We start from the raw sequence: 17027 nt of genomic DNA, 5'->3' as shown, positions 1-17027 counted from the left end.
GTATTAGGTTTGTAGTACCTGCACATGATGATGATATGTGAAGATTATGAAACCCATGTTTCTACGCATATGTGAGTGTAAGTTCTTGTTTTTTTTTTATTATATTACAAATTTGCACACAGGATTAGAAACTTTCAAGGTGCGTCTGTAAGTTAACTTAATGTTTTTGTACACATGCAATGAAGATTTGTCAAGAGTTTTTTGCTTGGTTGGGTTATGTTCTTGAAAATATTTGCTGTTTGTATCTTTGTTGATGTCTCATGATGAAAACTAAGTCTTAGTCCCCAAAAATGACTACTGGTACCCATCAATGGCAACCACAAGCACAAATTAATCATTGTTTTTGTACATATAATGGAGATGGGAATCTCACCACAAATGCCTCCAAACTGACCAACAGTTTACAAATAAGGTCATTATCTTGTCAGTGATGTGTTCATGATGGTTTGCTTTTTTGGACACATACATTTTTCTCCTGCCCTCCACAGCTTACAGCATGGGACAATAGGTCAGCCCACTTTATCCACTGACGGACTTCTCTGTGAGTGGTGGAATTCTGCGCTATCACAAGGGGACATCCTTAGGATAGTTCCCTACAGGAACTATGGCAATATGTGATCTGTGAAACCGAAACAAACAATATATTCCAAATTGAGTTCTGCTGTTTGACATGACAAGCCCATTTATTAGCTGGGCTCGAATTTCATATGTCTCATGGTCAGGGACTCCAAAATACGTTTCATTTTTGCTCACATAAGATGACAATCCCTTAGTTTATTGTTGCTCTGTTGGTTCTGTTTCTCCACACAGAAGACTGTGATCTCTTGTGTTAGTGTCTCTGTGCTGAGTTTTGTTTTCGCACAGTAAAATGTCATCTGAGTTCTTTGAGGGTTAGTTATTCGAAAGTGTGATGCATTCTCACACACATAATCCCTTAAACTAGTGTCCCCCAGTTGCAGCCTTTACTATACACACATGATGACATTTTTCAGGGGAACCAGCTTCAAAATGGGCTCCGTTTTTGCCTACATAAGATGGTGATGCCTTAGGGCAGCATCGTTTAATTGGCCGTGGCCCTTCATATACAAGAGATGATAATGTTTCGCTTTAGTGTCTCCTATCCGGATTCTGGTTTTGTAAACATGTGCACGCGTTTCATTGAACTAGTGTCTTTCTGTTGGTTTCCATTTTGAGTACAGAAAACTACAGCACCTTAGGTTACCTTCTACCAGGTGGGTTCAGTTTCCACACATAAAGGATGACATCTCACAGGTTGTGGGGACTCCAGCATGGATTACGTTTTACCACATATTCAAGGAGGATGGCTAGCTAGGTTCTTGGTCACAGCCTCAGTGATCCAACGGCTCGTACAGCTACAAGATTGTGCACAGGTCTGCCTCACTTTTTTTTGTCATTGTAGCTTTTATGAAGAAGCTTTTTTGGGGACAGACCATTAATAGCATGGTTAGCAAACGAATGGCCCTAGAACCATTCAGCAGGGTGTGACGCCATGTGTAGTGAGGTTCATTCAGGGGTCGCTGTAACCCAAAGACTGTATATTCAATCCCCCCATGCTTCACCTACAACCACATAGCACCTTGTGCCTTTCCTGGTCTGTGCACGCTTTCTCACCGCATCCTTCCTCTCATTGTGTCTTCCCAGGGTCGCAGCTACTCTGAGTCAGACCTCCGTGGTTCCAGCCTGCTGCGACGGATCGGAAGCCTACCTTGGCGCCGGAAGAGGACCAGCCAACCGGAGACGCCTCCCTGCTCCCCAAATAGGGGTCTTGACCGCCTCTCGGGTGCTGGGTCTGACTCCAGAAATACTCTGTCACCTCAGCCTGCCCTCTACGGCTCACAGGGCCAGTCCCCGGGACTCCACAACACTCAACGCTCAAAGCCAAGGCCCCCAACCTGCTTGGAGGTGGCCACCTCCTTTGACTGTCTGCTGGAGGAGGGCAGGGATGGGGCCTCTTCGGGGTCCATGTCAGAGAGTAACAGCTCCCTGCGCACTGAGTCACCCCAATATCGCTCGGATGAGGCCCGTGGGACCCCTGAATCCCTTCCAGAATGGGCCCAAACGATTCTTAAGGCATATACGCCACTAAAGGCCGTGACCCCGGATCTCCTGGAGCACTGCCGCCGGCAGGAGGGCAGCCAAATCGCTGAAGGCAACAGCTCTAAACTATTCTCTTGCCCAAAGTACACTCACAGTGACCAGGAGAAAGAGGCCAGGGTTATTCAAACTCACTGGGACCTGACACACAAGGATGCTGAGGAGGCAGCAGGGAGAGATGTGAAGGTCATTGGATCTGGCCTGGTTCAAGAGGGGGACACAGCAGCAGGAGAGGGGGCTGGGATGGTGCAGAATGTGGCTAGTGGGCTGCGCGAAGGTGGAAAGGACGTACATGAGGGGACCTTGGCAATGCACAATGTGACAGAGGGCGTCGAAGTGGACACCGGGGCCCAGATGGTAGATGAGGAGGCCCGGACACAGAACAAGGAGGCGGGTGAGGTAAACACAGGACCTGGGGTCGTGCTGGATCCCTCGCCTGTCTCCAGGAAGGCCAGGCGGACACGTTACAAGATCCTCATCACCCTGGCTAAGGAGGAGGGCATTGCTGGGGTTATGGAGGAGGCCCCAGCTGCTGGGCCCAGTTCCCAGGCTGGCACAGGCTACCAGGGCACTCGGGCTCCGGCCAGCCTGCCAGGCTCGGCATGCGAGCTGCGAGAGGCACAACCTGCGGGACCGGTTCCTCATCTGTCAGCTTCGAAGGAATCCCAAATATTCTGGCAGCACGGGGCGGACCTTACGGCACGGACAACCCGGGCACGCCCGGTCACGGGGTCCCCGGTGACACAGAGGCAGAGCTGGGAGCCGAGCCCCGGCAGGAGCTCCGAGCAGAGAGCCGCGACCAGGGACGGGAGGCCAGGGGCCGACGAGCGCCCTCCCAGCTGCACCACCCACGGCGGAGACCACAGGTGAGCCCCAGGGCAGCCGCGCGGGAAGAGAGGAGCCTCAAACATGGCAGCCGCGGGACCACCTGCCTCACGGGGGCGGGACAGTGGGGGGTACAGGGGGTTGTGTGACAGCTTCCAACATGGCACCGGTGGGGGCAGCAGTGTCACGGGCGCGGGAGAGAAGAAACGTGTCAGGCAGGGCACTGATGGGGTCACGGGGCAGCAGCGAGATGGGCACACATAGGTGGAAGTGGGGAGTCAGGAGAGGGGAATGTGGGTCCATGACAGGAGAGGGTGACAGGAAGGGCTCTTTACGAGACACTGTTGGACCACTGGAACGCGCGAGGAGGGCAGCCTAGAGGGCAGTGTGAGAGGTCCCTTCCATCACTGAGGGAAACGGGGAAGTGGCGGGTTAGTGGTACAGGTGTGTGACTGTTGGGGGCGGGGGTGTTTACGGTATAGTTCAGGTTTGCTGGCACAGTGTTGTATGTTTAAGAGGTTAAAATAGGAGAATCCAACTTTTGAGGGGGATACAGAAATCGGGGACGTCAGAACCAAGAAATCGGGATTAAGGGCGAGCCCCTCTCTATGACCACAGCGTCAGCTTCTCTCACTGGGTACCAATGCCATGCCAACTGCTCGTGGTGTATCGGTGCCAGAGACACACACTGAACACAGTGCCAGCTTCTTGTCCTGTACACCAGTGCCAGCTTGTAATTTTTGCCGTCGGCACCGGGTTCACACGCGGTTAACCAATGCCAGCTTCTCACTCGCCAGGATGCTTCAGAGCTGCCGCACTTTACTTCTCAGCGGCTACAGCTGCCAACTTGGCTGCTAATTACGGGGTTTGTGGGAAAGGGGTGGGCCAAGAGGCAGGGGGCGAGAGCCAGAGGGGATGTGAGTGAGAGAGCGTGGGATTCAGAGTGCAAGGCAGGGGAGAGAGTAGCAATAGAGACCAAGCGAGATGGGGACAGAGAGGAAGACAGCGGTCGAGAATGAGCCTGTGAGAAATTCGAGAGAACCGATCTGGATAACAGGAAAAAAAGCCGAAGAGACGCGGAGGAAAATGTGCAGGGAGAAATTATAGGACGAGCAGGGCGCACGAGAGGGGCTTGAGGGGCAGCGGAAAGGGAGAGGAATGCGGATTGGTAAGGGTACTAAATGAGAGAAAGCGCATTGTTTTGTGAAATAACCAACACTTTTTAGGTCATTCCCAACAGGAGAGGGAGGGTGTGTTTGTTTTTGTCTGTGTGTGTAAAAAGTACAGGTGAACTCCGACAGACACCGCATCATAGTCGACTGAAGGTACCTGCACTCAACTATTTATCACAAAATACATTTATTGGGGGGTGGGGGGGGGGGGGGCTTGTAGCACCCAAACATCCCCCTGAAGCTACGTCCCCGAGGAAAAAAAACACTTGAGGGAGACAGCAGGGAGAGAACAATAAACACCCAGCAGGACAGGACAACCTCAGGGAAGACCCCGAGGGAGACATCCAGAGACATACATCGAGGAGAGAGGTGGGCACTGACGATAGAAATAGAGAGAGCGAGATGTGAAGTAAATAACCACGGCGCGGGTGCCATGGGGAGACATGGGTGGATTGACATCCAGAGTATGGGGCAGGGGAGACGGCTATGGCGACAGACAGTGTGATCAGATATGAGGTATTATTGGATTGTGCTGACGTGCAGAGTGCAGTGCCGGCAGTGGCTGTGAGAGTGATGTGTGTAAGAGAGTGCAGTCTACAGAGAGACAACCTTCTGTAGGAGTGGAGGCTAGGGGGTGATGGCTGTCTGTAGAACAGTGCTGTCTGCTCTGCAAGGGTTGTTAAAGACTGCAGTGTGCACGCTGTCTGTAGTACAGTGCTGTCTACTGTGCAAAAGTTGCAAAAGAGTGCAGTATGTGGGCTGTCTGTAGTAGAGTGCTGTCTGCTGTGCAAGAGTTGGAAAAGAGTGTAGTGTGAGCGCTGTCTGTAGTACAGTGCTGTCTATTGCGCAAGCGTTGCAGAAGCGTGCAGTATGTGGGCTGACTGCAGTAGAGTGCTGTCCGCTGTGCAAGAGTTGGAAAACAGTTCAGTTTACCCGCTGCCTGTAGTAAAAGGGCTGTATGCTGTGCAAGGGTTGCAAAAGAGTGCAATGTGCGAGCTGCCTGCAGTACAGTGCTGTCTGCTATGCAAGGGTTGCAAAAGAGTGAAGTGTGCGCGCCGCCTGCAGTAGAGTGCTGTCTGCTCTGCAAGGGTTGTGAAAGAGCGCAGTGTGCACGCTGTCTGTAGTAGAACGCTGTCTGCTGTGCAAGGTTTGTAAAAGACTGCAGTGTGCACGCTGTCTGTAGTACAATGCTGTCTGCTGTGCAAGGGTTGAGAAAGACTGCAGTGTGCGTGCTGTCTGCAGTAGAATGCTGTCTGCTATGTAAGGGTTGCAAAAGAGTGCAGTGTGCGCGCTGCCTGCTGTAGAGTGCTGTCTACTGTGCAAGGGTTGCAAAAGAGTGCAGTGTGCACGCTGTCTGTAGTATAGCACTGTCTGCTGTGAAAGGGTTGCAAAAGAGTGCAGTGTGCACTCTGTATGTAGTAGAGCGCTGCTGCTGTGCAAGGGTTGATAAAGACTGCAGTGTGCGCGCTGCCTGTGGTACAATGCTGTCTGCTGTGCAAGGGTTGAGAAAGAGTGCAGTGCGCGCACTGTCTGCAGTAGAGTGCTGTCGGCTGTGCAAGAGTTGTAAAAGAGTGCAGTGTGCACATTGTCCATAGCAGAGTGCAGTCTGCTGTGCAAGGGGTGTAACAGAGTGCAGTGTGCACGCTGTCTGTAGTAGAGTGCTGTGGGAAGTGTGAGGTGTCTGTCTGCTAACGGCTGTCTGCGGGAGAGTGCAGACATCCAGGATGAGGGCTTTCTAGGACGCTATAGCCTGCAGTGAGAAGGCTGTCTTTCAGTGAGTGCACTCTGTAGTGAGAGGGATATATGAGTAGAGTTCCCTTCTAAATGTGGGCATAGGGACATGTTTGTAAGAGTTAGTCTTCAGTCTGAGGGTTGCCTTGTAGGAGAGTGTAATCCGCACCTAGGGGTTGTCGGCAGGATAGGGCAGTGTTCAATGTGAGGGATTTCTAGGAGAGTGCAGATTACATTGTGAGGTTGCTAATGAGCGAGAAAACTTCAGACCTTTCTATGGGGCAGATTTAATAGCCTCTTCCGCCACATAAGTGTGATTTTTTTTACGCTAATGTGGCCCAACGAGGCCAAATTGCCAAGCCAAATTAAAAAAATAACTTTGTAAACATTTCGGTACATTATGCCTGTACCAGGCATAATGTATGCAAAGGGGGCATTCCACCGTTAAAGTGGGGGCAAAAAAATGTCACAAAGAAATCTAAGAGATTTCTTGGCATAATTTCTTTTGGCACTTTTAACGCCTGCTCACTAAAAAGAGGCACCCAATGGTTTCAATGGGTCTCTGGGTGCTTTGCAGAATTAGCGTCAGACCTTTTGATGCAAATCCTACAAAGCGCCGAACTAGCACCAAAAATTCTGATGCTAGTTCCCTAACTACCACCATAGTGCGCCGTATATGAAATACAGCGCACACATGGTGGCACTAGGGGGCACTAAGGGGCGCAAGAAAAAGCGCCTCATTTCATAAAACTGCCCCCAAATGTTTTAAGTGTTCAAAGTTTTTAGGTCTGTCCAAAGGTTTTAGGTCTGTTCCGAAATGTAAGACTGCATTGATATTTTAAGATAAATAGGCAATGCGGGGTGACTGCAAAAAATACACCACTATGGGGCAGATTTGCGAAACTGTTACCCAGCGCATCAAAGCAGCGAAAAATGCTGTGTTGTGTTGCGCAAAAGGAAGGGAGCAGGAGAGTACCATATCCACAGAGATATAGCTCTCTCTTCCCCTTTCCCTAGCGGGGCCACAGATTTTAGCTGCCATACGCCATGCACAAATCTTTGCGCCATAGTGCATGGGTGAGTGCAAGAGTCTAGCACAGGTTTTGTACTACTTAGATACTCTTTAAACCTTTTCCCACATTGTATGTGTGCTGCACAGTGCAGCACCATGCAAAGACAGAAAGAAAGGAGAAATGACAACATTTCTCCATATAATGCCTGCTTTTAAAAGACTCTGGCCCTCATTCTGACCCTGGCGGTCGGCGGAGAGGCGGCGGTCGGACCGCGACCAGACCAGCGGTAAAAAAAATGGCATTCTGACCGCGGCGGTCACCGCCGCGATCGACCGCAACTTCATCACTCCGACCGCCACGGCGGTCATGACCGCCGGGCTGGAGGTTGCGCTCTCCAGCCCGGTGGTCGACCCAAGACCGCCAAGGGTATCATGACCCTGCTTACCGCCGCGGTTTCTGGCGGTCGGGAACCGCCATGCGAACCATGGCGGTAGGCACTATCGGGACCAGGGAATTCCTTCCCTGGCACTGATAGGGGTCTTCCCCACCCCCCACTAGTCCTCCCCCCGCCCCCTCCTCCCCCCTGCCACCCTCAGAGATGTTACAAACCCCCACCCCGACATGCACATACACGCACCCCGACATGCACACACCCCCAACATGCACATATACACACCCCCTACACACACACATACACAATGGGGACACATACCCGCACACATACATGCAGACATGTGCACCCGCCGAACTGCACACATTACCCATTGACACAGCAGCACCCCCCGCATGCATACACGCACTCACACACACCCTCTACACACTCACACGCACACCCCCATGCACGCACACATCACACAACACCCCCCCACCCCTCCCCTCACGGACGATCAACTTACCTTGTGCATTGGTCCTCCGGGAGGCGATGGGAGCCATAGGGACGTGACCGCCAACAGAAGACCGCCAACAGAAGACCGCCACACAGAAATGTGGGTCGTAATTCTGTGGGCGGTGTTCTGCTGGCGTGGCGGTGGAGGTTGACCAGTCTCCACTTTCCCGCCGACCGCCAGTGTGGCTGCTGGCGGTTTTCCGGCGGAACGCTGCCAGCGGTCGGAATACGCGCAGCGGCATACCGCCGCGGCCGGCGGTCTTCACCGCGGCGGTAACTCGGCGGTCTTGCGAAAAGACCGCCAGGGTCAGAATGACCCCATCTATCTTTTGGTGCAAGCCCTGTCTACTATTGTTTGTAGAAAGGGTTTTCCGTCAAAAGGCATGGGTGGTTGCATGGGAATGCCCATGTACCACCCATGTAATGCCTTTTTGGCACTAAGGGCCTCATTTACAAAAAACTGACGCATCGTCACCAATGCGTCAGATTTCCTGCGCCTGCCTCACATCTAACAACACCATAGATGCGCTGTACTTACAATACAGAGCTCCATGGCACACGTTTTCCCAGATGCATTTGTTGGCGCTTAAAGTGACACATTGCTGGAGGTACATCATTTAACTGCCGCAACTCCAGCTGTGCAAGAACAGTCCCATTGGAAAATGCTCTGTGTCAATTTTACACCTGGTCTGAGCAGGGGGTAAAATTTTGACACAATGAAGTCGTGGAGTGACACAGTGAAAAGTTGCACATTTCACTGTGGCAGTTCTACGTGGCTTTTTCCATGGGAACGCCTACCCTGCATACTTTATACATGTCACAGGTATAATGTGAAGCAGGGATTTACAAACTGACGCACTGGGCCTAATGCATCAGTTTGTAAATAAGGAGCAGTGTAGTGCACTGCTAATGCCACCGCTGCATCAAAAAAATGTAAGGGGTTTGTAAATGAGGCCCTAAGTATTGCAAAGCAGTGCTTTGCTCCGCTTGCATTACTTTTAGGATACTTTCCAGCACAAAACAAGTTTTTCACTGAAACCTGGGGCCTAATTTACACGGTTTTGGCACTGCGTTGTCTCACTCCATATCTACAAGGCCATGAAAAGCCATGCAGGGTGGCTTTATGTGGCCTTATAGATATGGATCAGCAGTGTGCGCCGCCGGACCACCATAAAAGTGACGTTCCAGCGGCGCACAGGGGCTTATAAATAAGCCCCTAAAGTAGGAAAGAAAACACTTTGTGCTGCTAATCCTGCGCAAAATGTTTGTAAATCTCCCACCACATCTTATATATGAGAAATGAGATGCCCTTGGAATCATGCAACAAGATTTATTCCTTCTAGAAATGAGGTAACGCACACTATAAGTGAGACATACATCGTTCAAATTATTGAAATATGCAAACATGGACAACATTATAGCTGATGTGTGTTTCACCCTTCACATTAAGCAGCTTATATTACATGGTAAAAAGTGATGAACCAGGGGCGCAATGGGCTTGTAAATAAGTCCCTGAGTACTTTCCCAGGGGCAACAAAGCACTTGGAAGATTATGAGAGAGAGAAAAGGTGATAATTTAGAATTAGGACCTACATGGATGTATGTTATGATAATAAAAGCATGCATTTTGCAGCAACAAACCACAACATTGGGCTGGAAAGACAAAAACAGAAAGAATGAAAATAATTTTCCAGCTTGGTGATTGTTAGTGTTCCACTTGCGAGTGAATATTCTGCTCAGGCGACCTGGTCTTAGTCTGATTCAGCAGAATGTGTGTGTTACTACTCGTATATGTAGCTGTTTGAAGTCGATTTTCGCACTTTCTTAAAATCATTGCCATTGCCACAAATCTATGGCTGTTAGGGTATTCCCCTGACGCTGTTGCGTGGAGGCCACTGATAACCTGTTAAACTGGGTTACTGCCCGAAATTTAAGATAAGCTCTTGAGGGCCAAGACTAGTATTCCAATGTTTGCTCTGTGTCACTGTGACCATCGCCATGTATGAAACAGAGTCTACATATTAACACATCCTGAGATTTTTATACATCATTACCAATATTGAAACACTCACCAAGATGGACAGTAGACAGTTCTTTTCACAGAAGAGTGACACAGTACTGTTTTTATTTTCTGTGTTTTAACTACACATATAGTGATTTGTATTGTTGAACCCAACATGCTCTTATGACGATAGCTCTGCTGGCTGAACACATGCAGGTAGGATCTGTGTGTTGCTCTAACTTCAGGAGGGAATTCGTGAATGGTCATTATTATTATTCATATTTATTCGTTACTGTTATTTATGAAACTGATTGATTATGGTCCTACTACATCTCTATTGGGTTGTTAATGATTTTTATACCTCGCCATGTTGAGTTGTTTATGACGTGTTTATTGAAGATTCTTTAATTTCCTGTTTACTTTTTCATTTTAGTTGTTTATTTGTTTGGATGCTAGTGTGCTAGATTCTTAATTGCAAACAAAGAGTCATGTTTTAGATGCCAGTCCTGGGTTGCTGATGGGTTTCAAGGATGCAGATGTGTTTAGAGGCCCCCAGAATCTTAATTCGACACAAAAAGCTGTATCACATAAACTGAGCTCTCAAAGGGCTAACTTAAGAACAGGCTCTGTTACAGTTCTGTACGGACGGGTGTCTTAAATGGTTGAAGAGTTGGAACAGTAGTATTCAGCCACTTTTGATAGTGGTAAATGTCTGTGTGGTATAGGAACTTCAAAGGAGTGTGTTGCTTTTGACACAAAAGGTGGCAGCATTTGTTGAGCACTCTAAAGTAATTCAACAGAACAACACAAGAGAATACCACAAGGCAAAAAAATAACAAAAGCATAACATAGTACAACACAACAAAAAAGTAAAATCCGAATGCAGTACAACCATCTCAGTACAACACTACAACAATACAAAGCAGTAATGCAGCACACAAAAACACAACACACCAAAACCACAATAAAATGTAACACAACAAAATGCACACACCTTCTTTTCATATATTACCACCTCCACAAATCGGCTTCCGTAAAACTATAGCAAATGTGTTTGCACCAAATACTGACTTACTAATAGCTAAGGACAAGTAATAGCACCAGTAAACAATGTTTTGCAGTTCAGCCCCTCAAATTCGAATTTTCTTAGACCACCCATCAGGTTGGGTTGTTAACTATTTCTGTGGTCTTTGTTCATCGTGGAGGCATCAGGCATTTACATCAGCCACTGATTCCTTATTGTCTTAGATTCTCAGTCATATTGTGTTGCTGACTAGTTTTGCATCCTCATTCCTCCTAAATGCTCATGATAACTCACCTTGTTGGGTTGTCTGTGAGTGATAAAGCTCTAAAATTCAGCAGAGGACGTTAGTGTCTTCATAGACCCACTGGCATCCTTAAGATTCTGCACCCTCTTAACGTCTCCTAAAAGTCAAGGAGCTACATCAATCACTGTGAGGACAAACCCCAGTGCTCCCTCACAACTGCATCACATTTAGCCGTGGAGTTCACACTGCTTGCAACTTTTTACCCAGTGTTTTTCATCCACAGACCACCCATGTGCTAGTTCTAAAGTCTCAAGGAACATCCAAAGTGCACATTTATTCGTCAATGTCCATTGCAAATAGTCACCAAATACTGTGTGCATTTAATGATAAACATATTTTAATGGCAACCTTGTGTAAATTAGACGGAAAAAAAAAGAAAATACTAAAATAAATAAGAAAAACTGCGCACCTACTTTAGGTGCTCAATGCACTGATGAGATCGCGAGGTCTTGAGGGATAAACGTTAGGAGATCATGCAGGAAATGAATATGCCACATCGTGTAGCTGAACTATGTCCGTTTTGGAAGACTAAAGATTGTAAAGGGAAACAAGGTTCAATTATCACAGTTTCATGACAGATCATTATATTTAGGTACCGCCCAAAGGCACTGAAAGAGGACCGGGTAAACACTGTTCAACAAAAAGCCTCTTTGGATGCATCTAATTCAAGTGTATTTAACATGCTTTGACAAAAAGCCACTAGTGCATCAGACATAAGTGCAAACTACGAATTTATTTAAAATCCAATAGAAAATGAAACCAGTGAAAATTTAGACATACTTTAGTATCCAATGCTTCATATAATGCCTCTTCCTTGTGACAATCCAAGAGAGAAGGGAACTACTAAATACAGAAGTCCAGTGTGCAAGAAGGGAAACCAAATTAAATAGCCACTCTTCCTGCAGAATAGTTGTAACAGTCAGGTGGTCAAAAGGACTACAAAGAGACAAGGGAAGAAACAAATTAGCTTAATTTGTCGCCCCCAACACAACTGCGGGGTGCATAGGGCTTAGGAAACATCTGTTGTTCCCAGCATTGGGGATTTAAGATTAGATTGCTGTTGTTCTCTTTGAAAGTCATTGATAGGCAAAAGCGTCTACAGATTTCTCAAAAGGTTGCTTCTCTCACTGCCGACCACAGTACAATCCTCCTCTGCATACACTGTTCCTCGATTGGGAGTCTCGAGAGTGTATTCAAACCTTGGCGACATACAAATCCCTGGTTCCACCCTCTCTAAAGACCATGCATGGTTTTGTCCCAGAGGGCGTATAATGGTACTATGTTCTGTAGTTTTTCATAATACGCTGCAAAAGCCATATCAATAAGCAATGATGAATTGTAATATGGTGCAGCATACCTTCTCGGTAAGCCTTAAGAGCATCCTTATAACGTCGCAATCATGCTCTTAAATGCTAGTCTAGAATCTAGCAGCCATAGATGTGACATATGGTACAAGCAATGGTGAGCGAAGAAGAGCAACATTTTTGGATAGCAGCCAAGATGTGGTAATTACTATATTCTGAGAGTCATCAATGTCATTATGCACCTTCACATAGTCTGTCTGTAGCACTGAATTTTTAGGTATCATTGTAGCTCTTCTCTGGGAATGCACATAATTTCCTTTATAAGGGGAAAGTTTTGTCCTACTTTGTTTATCGAAGGGCGATTGATTTAATAACCCCCTTATCTGTCCCTTAGGCCTCTTACCATACAGACTCAGCAAGTGATGGATTCATCTAATTGCAAGAATTGTTAGGCTCGTCTCCAGTACTCTACTGCCGGAGATTGTCTCAACTATACATACAACTTTAGTCATATCTGCAGCTCAGTATGCTGTTTGGTGAGCTCCAGTCCGGTTTCTGGCCTAGCAAACTGACAGTTACAGTTCTGTTGGACATTCAGTTCACTGTTTTTGATTCCAAGTGATGGAAACCACACAACTGACAATGGATTTATCAACTTTGTTTGACACCTGTGATCGCAAATTCCTATTCTCTAAAATGAAGGAACTTGTTGAGGATGTCACATCAAGCTAAAATCTGGTTATGTTTTGTTTTTTGAGTGGCAAATGCATTATTCCAGGATTTGGTGGTGAGTTTGGTGGTTTGTGTGTCACCATTGCTTTTTAACATTTACATGGACCCTTCCCTCACCAGTGAAGGATTTGTGGAGGAAACCCAGGTGTTGTCTAACCTGATTAAGAGGCTTCAGCGTCAACCTTTCGTTTTTAATGCCATTCAACTTTGCATGAGCATAACGTGCCTTAGCTTTAACACATCTAATATTTATTTTCTTGTTGTGGTTTCTGTCAGAAAACTCTGCTGGGTTTATAATCTCTATCAGAACATCCACATTGGGCACCTTTTCATGAGTCCAACAGAAAAGGTGAAAAGACTGGGCCCTTTTTTAACTACTGCTGGATAAGCAGGTAAACGCAATTGTTTGTTGACACTGTTACTACTGGAACTGTTTATGCAGATCACATACGTTTTTTTCAGGAGCATCACTGAGCAGTTCTTGGTTGTACACTGGAGAATGGTAATGCATAATTGATCGGCACTACACATCACAAGTTAAAAGAGTTACCAGTTCCGGTTGAGATCTCGCACAAACATATCTCTCCAGTTCAGCAGAGTTCATACTGGTTTTCAGTCCAGTCTACAGGAAAACTATCTTAAAAGTACGAAGTCATAGCAAAATTAAGAACAGAGCGTACGTTCCAGTGGTAACTGCCTTCTAGATGGGTCTGTCAGGCTGGTGGCAATCATTTGTCAAACGTGCGGCAAGTTATGGAATTTACTGGCCCAATCAATAGCAATATTAGCTTTCATGATTTTTTTTTACATCTTTCCTGTTCTGTCTCTTACTCTTCATTTATTTTTGAATTCTCATATTCCCTTTCAGGGCTTTTAGTGCCTTGATGATGTTTCTTCTGTCATTTTAGGGCATAACCTTCTGGATGAGTAATGGGTAACCAAACTAGCTGCATGACCTGTGTAAAGAAACGTATGTAAAGTGGGTCCCTGGACCTACTAGAACAGGAATCTTTTGATTTCTCCTTGCAAACAGGGTGTGAATGCCAATGTTCTACCAAATGTGTGAATTCAGCAACCCACCTTCTTGCCAGGTAATGCCACACTGGTAAAAGCTCTGTCTGATACTCTGTCTGTCTGAAGAAGCCAGAGAGGACCCCAGAATGACGTTCCGAATCAAAGACAATGATTTTCCCATCCTCTAACGCCCCACTTCGTTGAGTTGTTGATGCGTCGCTCAGCTCCCTGTGAAGGCTCCAGCTCATATTGAAATAAATTTTTTCCTTCTTGTCATGCTCACCCAGCCCAGTGATCTGTTGATTAGTTTTGAGGTTTCATGTTACAGAGGGAGCCTCCAGCCTCTAATGACAGCTAGTCATTGCGTCTTCACATAGAAGATCTGGGCTAGTCAATGGCGGATTCGTTCTGAGATCTCCCACCTCTATGAAGGCTCCAGGTTCCTAATAAAAGGAGAACATTCCTTATGTTCTAAGATTTCCCACCACAACGGATCACTGATGTGTTTAGCTGTGTCCCACATCTCTAGGTGCTGCAGGCTCTCAATATCATCCAGGGGTGTTCTCGTCTCTTAGATCATCCGTCTTCTTGTTTTGTTGGTGGGTTCTGGGTCCTCAGTCCGCAGCAGATGTGCTAGACTCTTAACCAAGCATCCTTCTTTGTCTTGGATGCACCATCCCTCTGCATTCCTGATGTGGCCAGAGGTTTCAGGCAGCTCTATAGACCCCAGGCTCTGAATATCAGACACTGATGCCTAATTCTCTTAGATCACCCAGTCTGTTGGACAGTGAATTGATTCTGTGGTCTCAGTTCTCTGTCCAGGCTCCAGAGATTTGGCATTATTATCATACAATATCTGTTTCTCTTTGCGCTTCTCTGTGTTTGTGGGGAGATTTCTCACTGGTATTGTATATGATACCCGTTCACTAGCAGTTTGAAGGGCTCTACTTCACAAGGGTGCCAGAAAACAGACATTTAACCCTACGGTTCTCCAAGTACAAAGGGGCATTACAGACTCACTTTCTAAACACTTTAGTGCTTCCAGTTTGGCAAATGTCTTGTGGTGCCCCCATATGTGCTACTGTGCCAGCCTCTATGGTTTTCACATGCAAACCTGGTGATGAACAGCGGGTAAGTGCTGTGCATCTAGCCTGCCATTTTTTTAGTCTGTTTCAAGGGCAACCCATCCCTGGTCTGCAGTTTCACACTTGGCTTCCCGGCTCCTCGATGTTTCTTCTTTCACCCACAAGCCTCCTGTGGAGGTTGTTACATCCTTTTGTTCCCGGCTAAGACCTGGCGCCCCCAGCTGATTACCTTAGAGTGCACTACCAACAGTGCCCTCGGTATCCCAAGGAATAAAGTGATGCTTGCAGGTGCTTGCAGGTGCCCGAGAACACCCCCCCCAAGGGTTCATGCTGTTCAAATGTCTAAATACCCAAGATTTTCAATTATATGTGCTATCAATTGGAAACACAGAAGATGTGACGATGTCCGTGGCTGTGAAGCCTCATAGTGTGATCAGAGATTCTAGGAGCATACTTATGAAAAGGTTACCTCGCGTTTGCACCTTGCAATGGGGTTCAAAAGATTCACAATCCTTAAAATGTGATTTATGAAGCCACGTAAGGCTGCCTTGTGTGGCCCAGAGTGGTTTGATAAATCAGGAGTAACGCAACAGCGCAAATCGCTTTGTTGCATGGCTGTGCCCAAGGGAGGCAATCCATGGTTGTTGTGTGGGTTTCCCCACGCATCCACCCTTGGATTTTGGCACATTCTCAGATTTACCAGATTTACCATTACTGGTAGACCTGGGTATGTGGCAAAACTCCCAGGGTGAGGCGTAACAAGGAGAAATATCTTCTGCTCAGTTTCTCTTTTTTTGTGTGCTGCTCTCTGCAACACACATAAAAGAGGAAAAATTCCCAGGCGATTGTTTTTTCTGCACAAAAAATACTACGTCCAATGGAGGCACCTTTGTAACATGGCGCATTCCTGTCCTTTCCCTGTGACACATTGCAGCAACAAGGTGATTTGCTGCTCTGCACCACAAATTCAAAAATACGCCCCTTAGTGTCCAACACTGCAAGGGTGTTCATCCTCAGGGGCTACCTATGTGTTCTGCACATCCCTTTCACTTTGCGTGTAATAATAGTCATTATAATTATTGATTGTAATTATGTGTTTATTCCTGTTTGAAATACTCCAGTTTGTATATTTTGCACCTGCTATATTGTAAAGTGGTCCTCATTTAAAGTGCTCCACTGATCGAGGGCGCACTATATGAAATTTCACGTAGTCATGTGAAGCGCTCCTCCGATCGAGTTCACGCTGTGTGAAACTTCAGCTCTCCTCCCATCGAGTTTGCTGTATACAAACAGCGGCATGCCCATAACAAGGAAGAGGAAGAAACAACATACTGCCACGCGGCGCAAAGCGGCGAGGCAAAAGAAAAAAATAGTGTGCCACACTAAGGTATCTGGCGATTGTGCAATAATCCATGTAACAGAGTCAGTCTGAAAGGCGTTACAAAGTAGCCTCAAAGCAGAACAAATGTAAAGCACTTACCTACAAAATCAAGGGAATTTTGAAAGCAGGGGCAGGCCCAGGAACGACTGAAAGTGATGGGCGTGAGATGGGCATGGTTAAAGCCCACAGAGTAGATTACAACTTGTGGAAGAGCAGCGCTCTTGTGCTGCTAAGCTCAACCTTAAAAAGGAGAGAAATAAACATATTTCTCCTTGTTACGCCTCTCTTGGGGAGGAGTATCTTTTTGGTACATTTCCCAGGTTTACAAGTCCTTGTAAGTCTGGGAATGTGACAAAATCCATTGATGTTACATGATCCATGTTACATGTTACACCCATGGAAACGCCTTGCTGGTGCAGAGTAATGTAACGCAGCAATT

General features: G+C 46.9%; 1 protein-coding gene across 1 annotated transcript in view; it reads left to right on the top strand.

Moving 5' to 3' along the window:
- CRYBG2 (crystallin beta-gamma domain containing 2) overlaps positions 1–17027 on the top strand; it is a 332393-nt gene that overhangs the window by 200625 nt on the left and 114741 nt on the right. Inside the window, exon 3 of the mRNA XM_069224031.1 lies at positions 1663–2981. Coding sequence (XP_069080132.1) covers positions 1663–2981 — 1319 coding nt within the window. The remainder of the gene's footprint in view (positions 1–1662; positions 2982–17027) is intronic.

The sequence above is a fragment of the Pleurodeles waltl genome, chromosome 3_1 (assembly GCF_031143425.1).
Source record: "Pleurodeles waltl isolate 20211129_DDA chromosome 3_1, aPleWal1.hap1.20221129, whole genome shotgun sequence".
Lineage (NCBI taxonomy): Eukaryota > Metazoa > Chordata > Amphibia > Caudata > Salamandridae > Pleurodeles > Pleurodeles waltl.
Note: the sequence above shows the minus strand (reverse complement) of the source record. Positions and strands in the feature narration are given on the sequence as shown.